The sequence below is a fragment of the Gekko japonicus genome, unplaced genomic scaffold (genome assembly GCF_001447785.1).
Source record: "Gekko japonicus isolate JY-2015 unplaced genomic scaffold, Gekko_japonicus_V1.1 scaffold4411, whole genome shotgun sequence".
Lineage (NCBI taxonomy): Eukaryota > Metazoa > Chordata > Lepidosauria > Squamata > Gekkonidae > Gekko > Gekko japonicus.
The window spans coordinates 27,973-45,310 of NW_015174381.1; the positions used below are offsets into that span (position 1 = coordinate 27,973).

The 17,338-nt window shown below is 47.9% G+C and overlaps 1 protein-coding gene across 1 annotated transcript in view; it reads right to left on the reverse strand.

The window, feature by feature from the left end:
- The window catches only part of LOC107121447 (C-type lectin domain family 4 member F-like), a gene marked incomplete at its 3' end in the record, with an annotated part of 39,887 nt that extends 25,134 nt beyond the window's left edge, over positions 1-14,753 (reverse strand). The window contains exons 1-2 of the mRNA XM_015424356.1: positions 14,608-14,753; positions 4,392-4,511 (exon numbers count right to left, since the gene is read on the reverse strand). Of these exons, the coding sequence (XP_015279842.1) occupies positions 4,392-4,511; positions 14,608-14,653 (166 nt within the window). The remainder of the gene's footprint in view (positions 1-4,391; positions 4,512-14,607) is intronic.
- Positions 14,754-17,338: the final 2,585 nt, after the last annotated feature.

The window sequence follows — 17,338 nt, forward strand, 5'->3', positions numbered from 1 at the left end:
TCTCAGTAGCACTTACAGGGAAAACAATCTGCCCATTCAAATGATAGTGATTGCTGTGATAAATCCTCTGAATTCCCCCATTCTGACTTGACAAAGAAGAAGAAGAAGAAAAAGAAGAAGCAGCAGCAGCAGCGGGGGAGGAGGAGATTGGATTTATACCCCGCCCTTCACTACCCAGAGGAGTCTCAGAGCGGCTTACAAACTCCTTTTCCCTTCCCATCCCCACAACAGACACCCTGTGAAGTAGGTGGGAATGAGAGAGTTCTCAGAAACTGCTCTTTTTCAAGGACAGCTGTGCCAGAACTATGGCTTACCCAAGGTCATCCAGTAGCTGCAAGTGGAGGAGTGGGGAATCAAACCCAGTTCTCCCAGATTAGAGTCTGCACACTTAACCACTGCGCCAAACTGACACAGCCCTGGCTATCTGCTTTTTGCCTTGTTGGGTAAATCAACATGTACTGATGGCTGCCTATAAGTTTCCAGCAACTCACTGGGGGCCATTTGAGGCTGGGAAAATGGTGTGCAAAGGTCTCTGCCCTTTCGTCCCATGCACCACAGCCCTGCTCTAAAGGCACATGGGGATTAAGTTCCCAGCAGGCAACTCTCAGAGCACGGCTGCGGTCACACACGCGAAACAATCTACTTTCAATCCGCTCTGAGGGCACCTAGACACCTGAACTGACAAGATCCAGTTGGAAAGTGCACTGAAAGTGGATTATTTTTTGTGTGTGACCGCAGCCTACATCTGATCAAAAGTCTTTGTGGCAAGCAGCCATGTGGCACCTAGACACCCAGGGCTTTTCCATAAGGTCCCCCCCCCCATCCCTGGCCCCATGCCGCTTCAGTGTGTCCCCTGATTTCTGCATGCATTTTTGTGCCTTTTGTTTTTAACTTCTTCTTTTTCTGTCATTGTCCCCCCCGGGGGGCCCCCCGCCCGTTTCTTTTGAGGTGACCGTTTATTCTGATCTTCTTCTGGAAGCCAATTGTGAGTCACCTTCTTCCTTGCTCGTAATGTTTCTGTCGGTTTTCTTCGAACTGCCGGCTGCCACCCCCAGCCCGCTTTACGATGACCGGACCGTTGTCATCATCATTCGTCAAACCACTGCATTTCCTCCCTCTCCTTCCACACACCCTGAAGAAAAGTGGTTTCATTTTTGTTTCTTTTTAACGGCACGGAAATATTGATATACTGATATCCTGCTGTAACAGACAGTATCGACAGACCTATATGAAGACTCCTACACAATATTCTGGGAATACCTCAGTGTATGTCTGGAATGGCCCTGAAAGCTGAAGTTGGGGGGATGTCTTATGAAGCAAAGGCCTGGGGAAGAGTGTTCAATTTGAAAATTAGGACTCTAAAATCAAACCCAGACCTAAAACTCCTCAGACTAGTTAAGCTGGACCACCACACAAGTGATTGGGACAGATTACTGGACCATAAACCAGGGGTGTCAAACTCATTTGTTATGAGGGCTGGATCTGACATTAATGAGACCTTGTTGGGCCGGGCCACGTGTGTCATAAAAGGTAATGCCAGGTAGCGGAGATACAAACTTTATAAAGGACATGTCGCGGCTCAGGTGGGGTGTCACCTGACGCTGCCACCACTCTGGATTTAGAATCCCTTGAGAAGGCCCAGAGTACCTTCCCAAGACCTTCCGACCTCCCTTTTGGCCGAATAATAGGTGTGAGGACCAGGCAGAGTACAACAAGGAAAAGGTTTATTTTACAGGAGGTCAAACAACAAGGTGCAGAATAACAGTAAGTGGGTGAAAAGAAAAGAAATCAAATGCCCTTGCTCGTCTAAATACATACTGTCCCTAGCTCGCTGTTCCAAGTGGCACTAGACTACTCACCCTTCCCTCAGGATTGAGGGTTTCTCCCCGCAGCAGCCTTCCTTCTGGCTCTGCCCTCTGGGAAGAAGAACAGCTTTTCCTGCTGCTCCAGATCTTTTATTCCAAGCCCTCCTCTTTTCCTATTGGTCTATTTTGGCTCCAAAACCTCTCAGGGGCTTCTGGGAGTTGTAGGCCCAGCCTCAGCTACTGCTAGCCAGGCTCCCTGGGCCTAGTAGGCCTCTGGTGGCACATCCCAGATCATGTCAGGACACAAACGTAAAGGCGTGTTTTTAACTTAAAACAAATAAAAACATGCTTAAAACATTAGCACTCTTGCAATATTTTGTTTCTTTAACAGTGTCTGATCGCTGACACCTCTCGCTCTGAATTATTGCATCAAAATGTCTGTGGTGTTGCAATCTTGAGTAGGCTGTTCAGGTGTGTATCTGTAAGCTGCAAACCAGTAGCAGCAGAATTGGAAGAAGAAGCAGAAGGCAGACGGTTCCACTGCGAGCCTGATAGAAGCCCTCCGGGGGCCTGATCTGCCCCCCGGGCCACATGTTTGACACCCCTGCCGTAAACTATTATGTCTTGGTACCTGTGACGTGATAGAAGTCACGAGTAAACAAAAACTGTCACAGCTCAGAAGATGTTCGAGAGACTTTGACTACGAGAGCATGTCGATTAGAGCCTGCAGACTGTGCTCAGCCTCTTCAGTCGGCATTCAGAGTGAGCAGAAGACCTGTTGTGAGCTCAGAATACTCCCCCCCTCTTTTATTTCTGCTATATTTCTTGTTCTGTATTTTAAATTGCTTTGGATCCCCTCTAGGGAGAAAAGTAGTGTACAAATCAATCAATCAATTCTCAGAGGCACTTAAAAATTCTGCAAGAACTCCAGACACAGGGCTTGTCTGCACTCTTTATTTTCATTTGTACTGTGTCGGTTATCTTTCAGCATTTGCTTTGCTCCCCCTAGTGGTCACTTCAGTATTTCATGACTGTATCTCCAGCTTATTTCCCTGCACTCTTAAAGTGGTCAGGAATAAGCTCTCTATATGAGAGCACATACGGCCTGTGCTGAAGGCACTTCACTGGCTGCCAATAGCATACCGGATTCGCTTCAAGGTGCTGGTTTTGACCTTTAAAGCCCTATATGGTTGGGGGCCTGTCTACCTGAGGGACTGCCTTTCCCCATATATCCCCCAGAGAGCACTGAGGTCAGGGTTGCAAAATTGCCTGACTCTCCCTGGGCCCAAAGACGCCAGATTGGCCATCACCAGAGCTAGGGCCTTCTCAGTGGTGGCTCCACAATGGTGGAATGAGCTCCCGGAAGACATCAGGGCCCCGCGGGACCTTGTACAGTTCCGCAGGGCTTGCAAGATGGAGCTCTTCCACCAGGCCTTCGATTAGAAGCCACCATTGATGAATGAGCTATTAAAAACTGGACTATTGTGGCCCCCGTGCTATTGGCATTCAGAACAACTTTGGACACCGGCCCAGCTACATCGGACCACCTTACAGTAATTCACCATCTGTACTCCAACTGCACTTTACGTAATTTATCTGTTATTTGAAATTTTATAATATTATATTTACCTGAGTTTTATTGTATTTTAACCTGTTGTACACCGCCTTGAGCCTGCCTGTGCAGAATATAAATCAAAATTAGAAGAAGAAGAAGAAGAAGAAGAAGAAGAAGAAGAAGAAGAAGAAGCAGCAGCAGCTTGAAGTTCTGCTCTATTCTGCTCTGGTCAGGCCTCACCTGGAGTCCTGTGTCCAGTTTTGGGCACCACATTTTAGGAAGGATGTTGACAATCTCGAGTGTGTCCAGAAGAGGGCAACCAGGATGGTGAGAGGGTTGGAATCCAAGTCTTATGAGGAAAGGCTGAAAGAGTTGGGTCTGTTTAGCCTGGGAAAGAGAAGGCTTAGCGGGAACATGATTGCAGTCTTCAAGTATTTGAAGGGCTGTCTTGTAGATGATGGAGCAGATCTATTCTCTCTTGCTTCAGATTGCAAGACTAGATCTAATAGGTGGAAATTGCAAGGGAGTCAATACCGGCTAAATATCTGGATAAATTTCCTGACTGTAAGAGTGGTTGAGCAGTGGAACGGTCTGCCTTGGGAGGTGGTGGATGCTCCTTCACTGGATGTTTTCAAGCGAATACTGGACCACCATCTTTTAGGTATGTTGTAGGTATGTAGGGCTACCTTTCAGCTCTGCTCCTGCAGATGACCTGCAAGGTTCCTTCCAACTCTAACGTTCTATGATTCTATGATTCTGTAAGCTGGTGATACAGGGATGAAATATCAAAGCGGCCACTAGAGGGACCAAAACATGTACAGAAAAGGGGGGGAAATGCAGTATGGGAACCCAAGCGATGGACATAAGAGTGCAGAAAAGCGCAAAATTCAGATCGCTGCAGGAAGTTCCTCCCAACAAAGATCACGAGGGGAAGAGGAGGTTACACCCAGTCTTGATCACCAGGAACAGACTGGAAATCAACAAGATTTACATAGGGACAGGCATGTATTCACCAGTGGTGCTTTACTTACACAGGACGGTCACTGCAGTGAGCAAAACAGCCAGGAGTAGAGTCAGGATGGCTAGGAGGGTGATGATGGAGGTGCTTCTCTTGGAAGGCGGAGGACGAGTTGGTTCTTTTAACGTTATTCCTTGAAGCAGAGGAGGACAAAGTACATCAGACTCTCCCCCCTTTCCTGGGGCTCCAGAGACCATCACAGCTTAGGATTACCAACCTCCAGGTAGGTCCTGGACATCTCCCCAAGTAAGAACAAGAGAGAAGCCCATGTTGGATCAGGCCACTGGCCCATCCAGTCCAACACTCTGTGTCACACAGTGGCCAAAAATACCAGGGGCCACCAGGAGGTCCAGCAGTGGGGCCAGGACACCAGAAGCCCTCCCACTGTTGCCCCCCCAGCACCAAGAATACAGAGCATCTCTGCCCCAGACCGAGAGTTCCAATCTATACCTTGTGGCTAATAGCCTCTGATGGACTTCTGCTCCATATAAGAACATAAGAGCAGCCAATGTTGGATCAGGCCAATAGCCATCCAGTCCAACACTCTGTGTCACACAGTGGCCAAAAATACCAGGGGCCATCAGGAGGTCCAGCGGTGGGGCCAGGACACTAAAAGCCCTCCCACTGTTGCCCACCCCCAGGCACCAAGAATACAGAGCAGCCCTTGCCCCAGCCTGAGAGGTCCTATCCCCAAGCCCCAAGAATACGGAGCATCCCTTGCCCCAGACTGAGAGTTCCTATCGATACCTTGTGGCTAAGAGCCACTGATGGACCTCTGCTCCATATGCTTATCCGATTCCCTCTTGAAGCCGTCCATGCTTGTAGCCGCCGCCACCTCCTGTGGCAGTGAATTCCACATGTTAATCACTCTTTGAGTGAAGAAGGACTTCCTTTTATATGTTCTAACCCGACTGCTCAGCAGTTTCATGGAGTGCCCACAAGTTCTTGTGTTGTGAGAAAGGGAGAAAAGTACCTCTTTCTCTACATGCTCTTTCCCATGCATAATCTTGTAAACCTTGATCGTGTCACCCCTCAGCCGTTGTTTCTCCAAGCTAAAGAGCCCTGAGCGCTTTAACCTTTCCTCATAGGGAAAGTGTTCCAACCCTTTGATCATCCTAGTTGCCCTTTTCTGCACTTTTCCCAATGCTACAATATCCTTTTTGAGGTGTGGTGACCAGAACTGTACAAAGTACTCCAAATGAGGTCTCACCATTGATTTAGACAGGGGCATTATGATACTGGCTGATTTGTTCTCAATCCCTTCCTAATAATCCCCAGCATAGCGTTGGCCTTTTTTATCGCAGTTGCATACTGTCTCGATATTTTCATTGAGTTATCTACTATGACTCCAAGATCTCTCTCTTGGTCAGTCTCTGCCAATTCGGACCCCATCAATGTGTATTTATAGTTTTTGGCTCCAATGTGCATCACTTTGCACTTGGCCACATTGAACCCCATTTGCCATGTTGATGCCCACTGACCCATCCTCGACAGATCTCTTTGGAGTGCCTCCTCTTTGGTTGTGTGTGTGTGTTTTTTTTTTTTAAACTCAAGTAGCTAAGTAGCTAAGCTGCGGTGGCTCAAGTGGTTAAGACGCTGAACTGCAGGCTGTGGAAGGTCAGTAGTTCAGTGGTTCAAGACCCGGGTGCCGCAAGACAGGGTGAGCTCCTGTCTCTAGTTCCAGCTCCTGCCAACCTAGCAGTTCGAAAGCAAGAAATTGCAAGTAGATAAATAGGGACCACTTCGGTGGGAAGGTAACAGCGTTCCGTGCGCCTAGGTGTTTAGTCATGCCGGCCACATGACCACGGAAACGTCTTCGGACAGCGCTGGCTCTTCGGCTTTGTAACGGAGATGAGCACCGCAACCCTAGAGTCGGATTCGACTGGCTTTCGAGCAAGGGAACCTTTACCTTTACCTTTACCTAGCTAAGTGCGCATAAGTGCATAATCACACCAAGCATTGTCAATCACTGTGGTCAAGTTGTCATTCTGGATCGGGAGTCCCTGGGGGAAGTTGTTTTCGAGTGACAAATCCCGCTCCCATCCCCGCTCCTGTTTCTGCATCAGTGTTGCTATTTGAGAGCACCCCATGACTGACACAAGGGTAAATGCACTGAAGTCAATGGGACTACTCTCATGTGAATCTGCACTTTACACACACCCTATGTATTCCATGGAAGAGAGGTGAAGGGAAGGAGGCTGAAAGGGGCCAGATTATTTGGCAGAGGGGTTGTGGCGCTGTCCAAAAGGAGCCGGGCTTTGGATGCCTCGTCGTAAGCCGCCCTGAGCCTTTGGGGAGGGCGGGATATAAATCCAAAAATAAAAAATAAATAAAAAATAAATACATACTTACGTGCTTGGGTGAAAGACAAAAAACAAAAAGCATGCTGCAACAATCTGAACGATTGACCATTGGGTGAGCATACAGGGTGAGATGTCTGATCAAAACTTCCCACGACTATTTAAATCGCCCCAAATTGCCAGATTGCACCAAGCCTGTGTGACCGCAGCCTCTATGGCATCACACCCCATGGATATCCCTACACTAGGAGCCCGGACTCTGATCTGGGCGAACCGGGTTTGATTTAGCTTGGAGAAACGACGGCTGAGGGGTGACAGGATCGAGGTTTGACAGAGTGCTGGACTGGATGGGCCGTTGCCCTGATCCAACATTGGCTTCTCTTATGTTCCCCACTCCTCCTCCACATGCAGCTGCTGGTGTGACCTTGGGTCAGTTACAAGTTCTCAGAGCTGTTCTCTCAAGGGCAGTCCTCGAGAGAGCTCTCTCAGCCCCGCCTACCTCACGGGGTGCCTGTTGTGGGGAGGGGAAGGGGAAGGAGATTGTAAGCCACTCTGAGACTCCTTTGGGTAGTGAAGGGCGGGGTATAAATCCAATCTCCTCCTCCTTCTCTCCTCCCCAGTCCTTCCCTAGGTAGATGTAATTTGGGGATCCTCAGTTCCCACATGGAGGTTTGCAATACTACAAGCTGCGCAGGAATCCATGGTGAAGGGGGGGGGGCAATGTGAGAGTTCCAGTAAGAAATTCAAGAGAATTGGAAGAAATTGCTGAGTTAGGAAGCATTCTATTTATAATTGCAGCAATCTGATGCAAGCATTCTTTGGGTGGGAAAAATACACTCATTCTATTTCCCCTCTTGCAGTTCCGTTTTTTTCTTATAACATTTTTATTGATTTTCTTACGACACACTACACAACTAAAACTACAAAACTAAAACTACAAGAGAGAGTTCTGTTTTTTTAAACAACATTCTGACTACGCCCAGAGCCCTGAAGTTTCCCTTTCTGGGGTTGCTCGTAAGTGATGGAAGGGTCAATTTTTCCAGCTGAACTGGTCAGTGTTCCCTCTAAGTTGTGGAGTCTTGTGAACAAAAATTCTACTCTGTGAGCTACTGGCATTAAAGCTGTGAGCGAGCGATTTGGCTACTGCATCAATTAGTTTGCTCTGGAGCCCTTTCCTGAGCTAAGACAGAAATGTGTGAGCCAGAGGCTAAAGAACTGTGAGCTAGCTCACACTAACTCAGTTTAGAGGGATCACTGCCGGACTCACCTAAAAAAACCGTCTTGTGAAGACCCAAATCAGCACAGAGGCAAGAGGACACCCTCTTGCAGACGAGATTCTTTAACTGGGGGTTTAGCGTTCACTGTTCACTAAACCCGCTAAACCCCAGTTAAAGGATTTCATCGGCAAGTGACGTTCTTTATGAATTGATGGATGTTTAGGCAAGTGATTTCTGAGAAAGAGGAAGTTGAAGCAGATGGAGACATCCAAGACTATCTGTTGGATCGAAATTAGGCCGGAAGCAAATGCTTCCTTTCAGCATTCTAAAGAACGCTTCGTAACTCTTTTGTGAAAGAAGGTTGTTATTAAAAAGCGCATTGGGAAGAGTGAACTGTGACAAAATTGTACCAAAATACCCCATTGATGTTATATACTGGCTCCGGTCACACGGCAAAGTTGCCGCGGGAGAGGCACGGATGGTGGGCGGATTATCCGGGTGTGATCACACCCCAACATCTGGGAAGTGGAGCGCACCCGTGGCTTACCGCTGACAATGCGCTTTAAAAAACTAGTACCTCCAAGGTACTAGTAAACGTTTGCCACGGGCTGCCTCCAGACGCCCGTGGTGTGATCGCGCCGGCGCACGGCATTCCCCTCCGGTCCCTCGTTTACCCGCCGGCGCCGAGGGAAGGACCAGTGGTGTGCTGCCGGTGCGTCTGATCGTGTAATCGTGGATCAAATTGCACCGGGGCAATTAGCCACGCCTCCCCCCGGCGATATCCAGCCCGTGTGACCAGGGCCATTGTTTAGCATTTTGTTGAAATTTAAGGGAATTTATGTCAGTAGGCTAGTTGTTTAAATATGTATGGATTCATATCGTCAAAATGTTTTTTAAAAATTATAATGCATAAGCAAGCTGCTACAATGTATGAGAAGTAATGTTAGTTTACAGAATATATTAACTGCCTTTTTAACACGGTGTTTCGTAGTCTAATTTGGGCGTTCTCCGTTTTTATTTATATCAGCAGAGCAGCTGCTGTCTGAGGAACTAAGTTGCCAACCTCCAGATGTGGCCTGCAGATTTTCTGGAATTACAACTGATCTCCAGGCAACAGAGATAAGTTTGCTCTGGATAAACCAGCAGTTTTGGAGGGTGGACTCTATGACACAACATACCTGCTTAGCTCCCTCCTCTCCCCAAACTCTGCCCTTCCCAGGTAAAGGTTTCCCTTACTCGAAAGCCAGTCGAATCGGACTCTAGGGGGCGGTGCTCATCTCCGTTTGAAAGCCAAAGAGCCAGCACTGTCCGAAGACGTTTCCGTGGTCATGTGGCCGGCATGACTAAACACCGAGGCGCACGGAACGCTGTTACCTTCCCACTGAAGCAGTACCTATTTATCAACTTGCAATTTCTTGCTTTCGAACTGCTAGGTTGGCAGGAGCTGGGGCCAGAGACGGGAGCTCACTCCGTCACGCGGCACACTCGGGTCTCGAACTGCTGAACTACCGACCTTCCGGTCTGCAGCTCCCCCAAATCTCCCTAAGACCTTCACATTTTCCTCTAAAACCAAAGCATTTACCTACCAGGAGCATACAGCGTGTTTAGTTGGCAAGGAAGCTTTGAAACGAGCCTCAGTCTTTGAAAGACAATCGAGAAGAATAAGATGTGTTTTGAGAAAAATACTGTGTTTTGGAATTTCAGATACAGAAGAAATGGACACAAATCTAAAAAGCTCTTTGCCCTGTGGGAGGAGGCTCTCCTCCATTCTGTGGGGGTATCCAGCCACTGGATTTGGAGGCTCCATCACGGACAGACTTGATTTTGGCTAATCAACCCTTGGCGGTGGAAAGCGCTGTCAACTCACAGCATATTTATGGCGATCCCGTAGGGCTTTCAAGGCAAGAGACGTTCAGAGGTGGTTTTTGCCATTTCCAGACTCTTGAGAGTCCCTTGGACTGCAAGGAGATCAAATCAGTCAATCCTAAAAGAAATCAACCCTGACTGTTCCCTGGAAGGCCAGATAATGAAACTGAAGCTCAAATACTTTGACCACCCAATGAGAAGGGAGCACTCACTGGAGAAGAAGACCCTGATGCTGGGAAAGATTGAAGGCCAAAGAAGACGGGGATGGCAAAGGATGAGATGCAGGGGTCGTTTCGTAGAAAAAGAGCTAGGGGAACTCATTAGCATAACTCATTAGCATATGCCACACCCCCTGACATCACCGGAAGTGTGTCATAAGGCCACACACCCTGCCCCCAACGGTCTCGGCCGCCACCGCCGGCCTTGCAGTTCCACTGCCAAGCCCCATGAGGTGGCCGAGCCCCATGAGGTGGCGCAGAGGTGGTCGTCTTGCCAGACGTAGGACAGCAACGCGGCTGCATCCAAGCAAGGCAGACCTGGGATTACATTTTGAATGAATGGAAAATCTGGCAAAGGCTCTTGCGCGGCCCCATTCACTTCTGTGGGCCGTGCCCTTATTCGTGCTCACCACGCACAATGAGGCATGTGTTACTTTTAAAAACTGCAGCAGCTACAGGGAGAGCCTGTCTTCAAAAAGAGGAGATGGTGCTGAAGGCTTTCTGCAAAAGAAACAGGACGACTGAGCAGTTCACTCTTTTTTGTGGCTGAAGTGTGGGAAGAAGAGGACTCTATCTGCTCAGGAGCATGGGGAAGGGCTGTGGCTCAGTGGAAGAGCGACTGCTTGGCACGCAGAAGGTCCCAGGTTCAATCCCCGGCATCTCCAGTTGAAAGGACCAGGCAGGAGGTGATGGGAAAGACCTCAGCCTGAGACCCTGCAGAACTGTAACGAGGGGCTGTGGCTCAGTGGAAGAGCCTCACCTTGGCATGCAGAAGGTCCAGGTTCAATCACCGGCATCTCCAGTTAAAAAGGACCAGGCAGGAGGTGATGGGAAAGACCTCCACTTGAGACCCTGGAGAGCTGTAAAGAGGGGCTGTGGCTCAGTGGTAGAGCCTCACCTTGGCATGCAGAAGGTCCCAGGTTCAATCCCCGGCATCTCCAGTTGAAAGGATCAGGCAGTAGGTGATGGGAAAGACCTCCACTTGAGACCCTGGTGAGCTGTAAAGAGGGGCTGTGGTTCAGTGGAAGAGCCTCAGCTTGGCATGCAGAAGGTCCCTGGTTCAATCCCTGGCATTTCCAGTTGAAAGGACCAGGCAATAGGTAATGTGAAAGATCTCCATCTTAGATCCTGGAGAGCTGCTGCCAGTCTGAGTAGACAATACTAACTCCCTTGGACTAAGGAGCTGATTCAATATAAGGCAGCTTCATGTGTTCATGTTCATTGATTCAAACTTCCTATGTTCCAGACATGAACCTTGGCACTGGAAGCAATGCCCCTGGCTAACCCCTTGGGGGGGGGGGAAATCAAGTCCTGCCTTTATAATCTACTTAACCCTGACCTGACCTTTATTCCTTGGTGGTGTGCAGGGGCAGATTAACCATGAAGCAGACTAAGCACGTGCTTAGGGCACCAGGGCCAAAGGGGGCACCACAAAGTTGGGGAAAGGGTGAAAAGAACTTTATGTCGCCCAAGCTTGGCTTAGTTTGTACAGTATATTGTGTTATCCTATGAATAAGTTTTTGTATTGCTGCAACCTGCGTTGTATATCTGGCCAGACAGGTCAACAACTAAAATGGACTGGGGGTCAGTGTGGAAAGGAGGGGGGCACCAAGATGGGTCAGTGCTGAGGGCACCAGTGAGCCTTCATCTGCCCCTGGGGGTGCGGGTTTGTTTCTTCCCATGGAAAGGAAGCCACAGCAGGCTTTGGACCTGGCGCAGAAGTTTCCATATCATTAGCTTATTTTTAAAGAGCTGTCTAGTCCCGTGCCTCCCTCCGAGCCTTGGTATACTGTCCCCCTGGCAGGCGTTTGGTTAGAGAAGCACTTGAGATCTGTGCTGCTCAAGATCTGGAGATGTGCAGTTTCTACCTTTGGGAATAGGTTCAGAGTTTTCATTCCCTGTGCATCAAATCGTAAACTCTGACCAGTCCAGATTAAGGGGATTAGACAGATTCATGAAGGAGAAGTCTATCAATGGCTACTGGCCATAGTAGCTGAGGGGAACCTCAATGTTCGAGGCACTAAGCCCCTGAATCCCAGAGCCAGGGGGCAACATTAGGTGAAGGCCTCGGCCTCTCTGCCCTGTTGCTGGCTTTCCAGAGGAACTGGTTGGCCACTGCGTGAGACAGGAGGCTGGACCAGATGGACCTTTGGTCTGATCCAGCAGGGCTGGCCTTATATTCTCATGTTCCAGGAACTTGCTTGTCACTCCGGAGAATCCTGGCACCAGACTCACCTCAAATCCCAAACTGACCATAAGCAGATTTGGGTGAGAGGCTTAATCTGTCACTGGGCTCAAGGCATAAGGAAATTTCACATCATCCCTAATCATTTATTTAATTTATTCATTTAAAACATTCTTATGCTGCCTTTCCATTTGATCAGGGTCCCCAAAGCAGCACACACAAAAGCATTAAAACATTTGAACAATTGAAAACCACATTGAAAAGGCTTCCGGTCTATGGATTGGTGATGGCGGTCGCTCTCCCCAGAGCTTGGAGAGGCGATTAGCACACCATCGGCATGGAGGGGTGCCACCTCAAGTGGCACTCCCACGGAGCCTTTGTGAAAGGCTCCAGGCCAGAGAGCTTTGAGGGATAGCCTCTTCGATGGCTTGCTGCCGGAGAATTGAGGCTTATCTCCACTCTGACGGTCCTACCGATGAGTGGCCTTAGGGCACAAGCTAACCCGACCGGGACAAGCGGGGGAGACCGAGCGGAACAACGATTGATGTGAGCGAGGTCAGGAATGTGACCAACAATGAACGTGAGTTCTAAGTAAACGAACTTTGATAAACGGCACCCCCCCGTGGGAAAAGCGGAGCGCAAAGAGGGCCGCCTCTGAAGCGCAAGGACAGATAAACACAGCGAAGGGGGAGTGGGAGGAAACAGACAGCATGTGTATTTTGAGAGACTTACTTGAGTGCAAATAGCGAATTGATGAGTGCTTCGAGCCCAAGAGAAGCAGTTTGAAAGTGTAAACAAAGTTGAAAAATGGCGGTATCCCGAGGAAAGTTTAAAGCGAAGCGTAGTCAGAGTCCGAGGCCGGAAGAGGGAGCTGACGTCATGAAGCTGTTAGCGGATATGCTCAAGCCAGTGATGGATCAGCTCGATGGTATTAACCAGCAACTGGCCTCGTTAAATCAAAACTTCGCTTCACAACAGCAACAGCTGGCAGAAACGGGAAAAAAAGTGGAGCTGGTGGCTGAGAAAGTTACAGAGATGGACACCTCAAGCAAGAAGATGAAGAAAAGAATGGGTGAAGTGGAAACGAAACAAAATCTTCAAGAAATTCGTTTGTTGCAGCTGCAAATGGAAAAGGCTAATATGATTCTCAGGTACCAGGGGGTTCCTGAGACAGAAAAAGAAGATTTGAAAAAGACTCTGGGTGAGATTATTGCTCCAGTGACAGGCTTGCCAGCGGAGGAAATAATAAAAGACATGGAGACAGCTTATAGGGCTTACTCCAATTATATTAAAAAAATAGCCTGCCTGGAGAGATTGTGGTGAGATTTGCAAGAAGACAGACCAGAGATGCCAGATTAAAGGCAACCTCAGCAACTCCACTGAAATTTGGGAATACAATTATCAAGACTTTAAAAGACATTCCATTTGAAATTCGCCAGAAGAGAAAGAGCTACAAGGAGTTAATTACTTTTCTTCAAACAAACGGTCTACAGTACAGGTGGGTGATTTCTGAAGGTGTCATCTTTAAAATCAACGATAGGAGAAGATAGACTCCATCTTCAAAGCCAAGGAATTCTTGAGACGTCAGCTAGGATCGGGGGAAGAATCTAAAGAGGAAGAAACTAAGTCAAGTGACTCAGCTGCCTCGGGAACGGATGAGGACTCTGCTGCAGAAGCGGGTGCGGGAGCAATGAAAACTCTACATGATTTTAGAGACAGAAAGCCAAAGTAAGGGCAGAAGGACTCTGATAAATGGCTCTTTGAAATAAAGAAGATGCTCAGAAAGTTCTCTCATAATAACTAATTTACTAATACAGAACAATGTGAAAAACAAGAACTCTACAAGTGTATTGTTTTACTAACTCTTTTAATACTAATATTAAGTTTAACATAAAGGGGGTCTCCCACTCTTGGGATTTTAGTTAGTGTGGGTTTCTTTCCTTTATCCATAGTTGTAGTTCCCCTTCCTATATTTTTATTTGTAGTTTGTAGTCTTATTGAAAAAATAAAAATACCCCTCCGGGGGTTTCAAAAAAAGAAAAAAAGAAAGCCACATTGAAAATGACTAAATAGTTCCATAAACACACACACCATCATAAGCCACCAGAAGCATCAAGGGGAACCAGTAACCATGACTGCCAGTGTGTTTCAGTGGATAAGCAGGTCAGATTAATATCTGGGAGACCCAGATTCAAATCCCCACCTGTACCATGGAATATCACTGGGTGACCTTGGGCCAGTCACACTCTTTCAGCCTAGCCTACTTCACAGGGTGGTTATGAGGATAAAATGAAGACGAGGGGGTACAATGTAAGCCACATTGTGCTCCCCTGGGGGGGAAAAGGCAGGGTATAAATGAATGAATTAATTAAACAATAAATATTTGGGGCGAGCATCCCTAAGACATGAGGAGCGAGAGCCAGGCATTCTTCTGCGATCTTACCCTCCCGTTGAGCCCTCTGCAGGTTCTCGTAGATGTTCTCAGCCATTGTTTGCCCTGCGCTGTTCTTTCTGCTTCTCCCTCACCAGAGGCCTCCGAATGCTGCTGAAAATAGGAAATGGAAAGTGACACCTTCTTCATGCAATCGTACTGTGGTGGCGTTCTTTGTGAAACAGCCGGAGGCCAACAACTTGTGAGTTTTGTGGTTAAGAACATCCTGACCATGTGCGTTTTTGATTGGTATTTATTGCCTGCTTGCGGGTCTTCTGGAGAAACCTCTGAACAGCCCAGCTGTTCTGTGATGTAGACTGTGGCCACTGTGGCCACTGTGTGACACAGAGTGTTGGACTGGATGGGCCTTTGGCCTGATCCAACATTGGCGTCTCTTATGTTCTTATGTTCTTATGTTCTCAATTCTGGATGTCTATGGAGATTTCTCCTGGCCATATAAAGAATTGTAGGTCTAGAAAAATTGGACCTGACCTGGCCATAATACCCCAACTGAGTAAGGTATATAAAAATCTGAGAATACTATACAATGGAGAAGCTTGCCACAAAAATCCATCCTACTAACACATACAAATCACAATCTTTATTCTATGCAAAATGGCTATCATTTATTGGAGCATCATTTACAGATTCGATAGTACCTTCCCACACAATCCCCCAACGATATAAAGAGATAACAGCGATCTTTTGAGCTTACCTATCAACTCAAATTATAACTGCATAAGTGCAAAAAATATTAGGGTCAGAAAATAACAATGGTATTAATAATTTGTGTGGTTAATGGTTTGAATGGTTTATTTTGATTTGATTCAATGCTTACTTCTCTTTAACTATATTGTAACAGTTTTACTCATGAAAAGAATATCACTGTTTGTATGTTTTAATGTTAAAAGTTATAAATAAAACGTTTTTTAAAAAAGAAAAAAAATGCAATCTGGTCGGGGCTGCCTTGAGTCCGAAAGGCAGCCACTTGGCATTTAAGACAGCAACCTGGTTTCAAGAGGACACATTGGCCCACTGCTCGGAGCAGTGGTGTGAAAAAAATCAACCAAAATCACCGCCAAGATGGTAGCATGACCTTCCCAAAGTGATGTCACACTGTGGCCAACTGTACCCCCTATATCTTTTCTTCTTTGGCCCATTCTGCACCTAGCATTCTCTCCGTTGTTTTACGAAACCCAGGCCCCAGGTCACACTAGCGGGAAAAGCCGCGGCAGAAGTGTGGCTTTTTAAAGGCGCAGTGAATTGAAGCGCGGCGGGATCAGACAGATCCGAGCTGCATTTGCTCCCCGTCACAATCACATGCCGAAGGGAAAGCGATGGGACAAAGGGCGAGGCGAGGCAGCTGCGCAGTTGTGCGCATGCGCAGTGTGGCAATGCCTCATATACCATGGGATACGGGTGCATCAGCGATCACACGCCTGCCTGTGCAGTAGGTAGTAGTGTTTTGCTGGTATCTTTTCAATCCGCATTTTCGGCCAAAAGGGACAGGTTGGGGGGGGGATGCTTGCCAGACGTTGGCATCTGATCGCACTGGTTTAATCTGCCCTCAACCTGTCCGTTTCGCGGGGGCCCCACATTGGAACAGATACAGCTCAAAGCCACATTCGAATACCCTGGGCCAAGGCTGTACTCACTGCAGAGTCACCCCTGAATGGCCATAAAACAGCCATTAATCTATGCAGTCCGTACCATAAAACCAAGAGATCAAAGGAAGTGAAACCGGAATGTGGCGTGGAGGCTACAATAAAATCTGATCATCAAAGACCATGAAAGTGACATGCAATGTAGAGGGGAATTTCTTTTCCAACATGGGTTTGGTAAAACAGTGGAGCGAATGCTAGATGCAGAATGAGCCTCTAACACTTCTTTACACAACGACTGATTGAAATGTGGAATTTGCTGCTAGAGGATGTGGTAATGGCTGCAGGGACAGACAGCTTTAAAAGGGTATTAGACAGACTCGTGGAAGAGAGGTCTACCAGTGGCTACTGGCCATGTGGACTAAAGGGAATCTCCACCTTCAGAGGCAGGAAACCTATGAATCCCAGAGCCAGGAGGCAACATCAGTGGAAGGCCTCAGCCTCTCTGCACTGTTGCTGGCCCTCCAGAGGAACTGGTTGGCCCCTGTGTGAGACGGGAGGCTGGACTAGAGGGACCCTCACTGGTCTGATCCAGCAGGGCTCTTCTGAGGTTCTTATCAGGGGAAGGCCTCGGCTTCCCTGCCCTGTTGTTGGCCCTCCAGAGGAACTCGTTGCTGCCACTGTGTGAGACAGGAGGCTGGACTAGATGGACCCTCTCTGGTCTGATCCAGCAGGGCTCTTCTGATGCTGTAAACAGGGGAAGGCCTCAGTCTCTCTGCCCTGTTGTTGGCCCTCCAGAGGAACTGGTTGGCTACTGTGTGAGACAGGAGGCTGGACTAGAGGGACCCTCCCTCGTCTGACCCAGCGGGGATCTTCTAATGTTGGGCAGGGTTTTATCTTGGGCAACATTCAGTTTTGCTTCTTGTGTTTTTCTCTTCTCATTCTGCACCTGGCTTTGATTTACTAACAGCCTTAATCGGTTCACTTAACTTTAGACCAAGGCCATAGCAGGTGTCTAAAATGTTCACATCTTCCTTCAGAAATGAATTCTTCCATGGAATCATGTCTGTAGTTGGCAATTACTTTCTGTCATGGGGTGGGTGGTTATGCAGAGAGAGAGAGAGAGAGAGAGAGAGAGAGAG